Source organism: Mandrillus leucophaeus, unplaced genomic scaffold, assembly GCF_000951045.1.
Source record: "Mandrillus leucophaeus isolate KB7577 unplaced genomic scaffold, Mleu.le_1.0 Scaffold354, whole genome shotgun sequence".
In the NCBI taxonomy this organism is placed as follows: Eukaryota; Metazoa; Chordata; class Mammalia; order Primates; family Cercopithecidae; genus Mandrillus; species Mandrillus leucophaeus.
This window is the reverse complement of record NW_012103743.1, coordinates 2,236,474-2,239,310: the sequence shown is the minus strand read 5'-3', so window position 1 is coordinate 2,239,310 and position 2,837 is coordinate 2,236,474. Positions and strand designations below refer to the sequence as shown.

Genomic DNA, 2,837 nt, shown 5'->3' with positions numbered 1-2,837 from the left:
GAGAGAGAGAGAGAGAGAGAGAGAGAGAGAGAGAAAGAGAATAAAAGGACTGAAATACCAAATAGATCAAATGAAGCTGGTCATTTCTAGGTAGTGAGATAATAAGTAAAGTATTTTCTTTAGTCTTCTGTACTGAACACCACCCTACAACCAGACACAGCCACATGGCCCCACAAAGCACTGTCCACTGTGTGAGAAGGGCAAGGCGGTACTCACACGGATGGTGCAATCTCCTCTGCTCTTCTCTCGATGGGCTTCCTCCAGGTCCTTCTCCAGTCTCTCCCTCTCCTGCTGCAAGTCACTCAGCTCCTGGGTGATCTTCTTAATGCTTCTACGCAGTCTGTGGTTCTCTGCACTCTTGGTGAGGTTTTGTGAGCGCAGCTCAGCCAAAAGGGCTTCCTTTCCTGATAGAGCAGCCTCATAGTCTTCAGACCCCTAGAAGAGAAGGCAGAGAGGAAAGATGAGCTAATTTTCATACCTCATGAAACAAACCAAGAAACCTGGGCTCTTTTTCGCCTTAGGGGAAAAAAAGAAAAGAAAAAGATTAACACAGACAACATTCAGAAACCAAAGCAACAAGATAATATTTCTTATGATGTGGATGTTAAGGAAGAAAAGTCTACTGCTGTATGAAAGAAGTATTTTCTTAAAGGACCAGGAAAAAAAGCACAAATTTTCAGCCGGGCACCATGGTTCACGCCTGTAATCCCAGCACTTTGGGAGGCCGGGGCAGGTGGATCATGAGGTAAAGAGTTCAAGACCAGCCTGGCCAACATGGTGAAACCTCGTCTCTACTAAAAATACAAAAATTAGCCGAGCGTGATGGTGGGTGCCTGTAGTTCCAGCTACCTGTGAAGGCTGAGGCAGAGAACTGCATGAACCCGGGAGGTAGAAGTTGTGGTGAGCCAAGATCATGCCACTGCACTCCAGTCTGGGTGACAGAGCGAGACTCCGTCTCAAAAAAGAAAGAAAGAAAAGCACAAATTTTCACAGTGACTGTCTTTAATTGCGTGGGACTATAGTTAATTTTTTTTCTTCACAACTCTGTGTTTTCAAATGTTTTAAGGTAAGTGAGCATGTTACTTTAATAATGGTTTAAAAAACAATTTAAGTCATTTTTAAATGATAGAAAATGAAGACCTTCATTTGAAAATGTGAAAGTTGTCAGAATCAAAATGGAGTTATTTGTGTTTAAAAAAATAAAAAATCAAATAAAAATAAAAAAACAACCTTGACAAATAGATTCGGGTATATGAAAACATATTATTCAGGCATAAATGCCTCAGAACAAAAACTACCACAAAAGACTCTGTAAAAACCACAACCTTGCACAAGGGCCACTGCAATCCTACACAAAAAAATATTTCTGCAAGGACATCTGCCCAGCAACTGCCTATCCAACCTAGGACTGGTGTCATCCTTGTTATTGATCTTTGTAGCCAAGGATAAGTATCTCAATACAATCATGTAATTGTCATTTTTCTTTAAAAATCTTTGTCTTCCTTAACCGCCCTGAACATGCACATAGCTATGGTACATGTATTCCCACTGCCATGTCCTATTCCTGAATAAGTGTCATTTTCTCTTCGAGAGATTCTCTCTGTTATTTAGGCTGACAAAAAGCAGAGATAAATCTAAGCACTTCCAATGTTCATCCACATCAGAGTGGCTCAAACCCAGATTCATTTGGAGAAAGAAAAAAGTGGTCAGCATGCTAGTTCAATGGCCAGCCTGAGAGACTGCAATTTCAGCAAAGTCCATGGTCAAAACAAGTCAAGAATATGCGGTATTTCATTAATACACAGTTAAAGAAAATACATATGCTTATCAAACATATGCACATCTGTGAAATGGGAAGTAATGGCCTCTTTTTTATTATTATTATTTTTTCCTTCTTTTTTTTCTGAAAGCTGGTTTACCAGCATTCCACTAAATATAGCATATATACAGAAAGGTACACAAATCATCCGTGTACAGCTGAACAAATGTTCAAACTGAATACACTCATATCAAGAAACACATCCTTGGCCAGGCACAGTGGCTCACTGCCTGTAATCCCAACACTTTGGGAGGAATAGTCTCTATTTTCTTCTTGTGAAGATTAAACATGATACACAGTCTGGGTGCTGTGGCTCACGCCTGTAATCCTAGCACTTTGGGAGGCTGAAGCAGGTGGATCACCTGAAGTCAGGAGTTCGAGACCAGGCTGACTAATATGGTGAAACCCCCATCTCTACTAAAAATACAAAAATTATCCAGGCATGGTGGCATGCGCCTGTAGTCCCAGCTACTCGGGAGCCTGAGACAGGAGAATTGCTTGAACCCAGAAGGCAGAGGTTGCAGTAAGCCAAGATTGCACCACTGCACTCCAGTCTGGGTGACAGAGCAAGACTCCGTTTGAAAAAAATATATATATACATAATATATATCATATATCAGATATATATGAGATCTATCATATATCACATATATGAGATATATCACAATACATGTCATTTGAGGTGTATCATATGATATGTATCATGTGATATATCTCATATGAGATGTCTCATATGATATATCTCTCACATATCATATATCTTATATGATATATATCTCATATCGCATATGATACATAAATTGCCATTTCAGTGGGTACAACATAAATAAATCTAGCTCCACTTTTCCTTTACCTACTCCATTATCTTTCATTCCCAATCAAAAAATAATAGAGAGGTTCCACAAACCAAAAGCTATATATAATAACACTATTAACCAAGAATTTGAAAAACAGACCAAAGTACTCTGTTTTTGTCCAAATACGACCTAATTTAAGGGTGAGCTAACAACATTTACTG

The 2,837-nt window shown here is 39.3% G+C and overlaps 1 protein-coding gene across 1 annotated transcript in view; it reads right to left on the bottom strand.

Annotated features, from left to right (window-relative positions):
- CDK5RAP2 (CDK5 regulatory subunit associated protein 2) overlaps positions 1–2,837 on the bottom strand; it is a 172,469-nt gene that overhangs the window by 123,851 nt on the left and 45,781 nt on the right. The window contains exon 10 of the mRNA XM_011989520.1: positions 217–435. Within this exon, the coding sequence (XP_011844910.1) occupies positions 217–435 (219 nt within the window). The remainder of the gene's footprint in view (positions 1–216; positions 436–2,837) is intronic.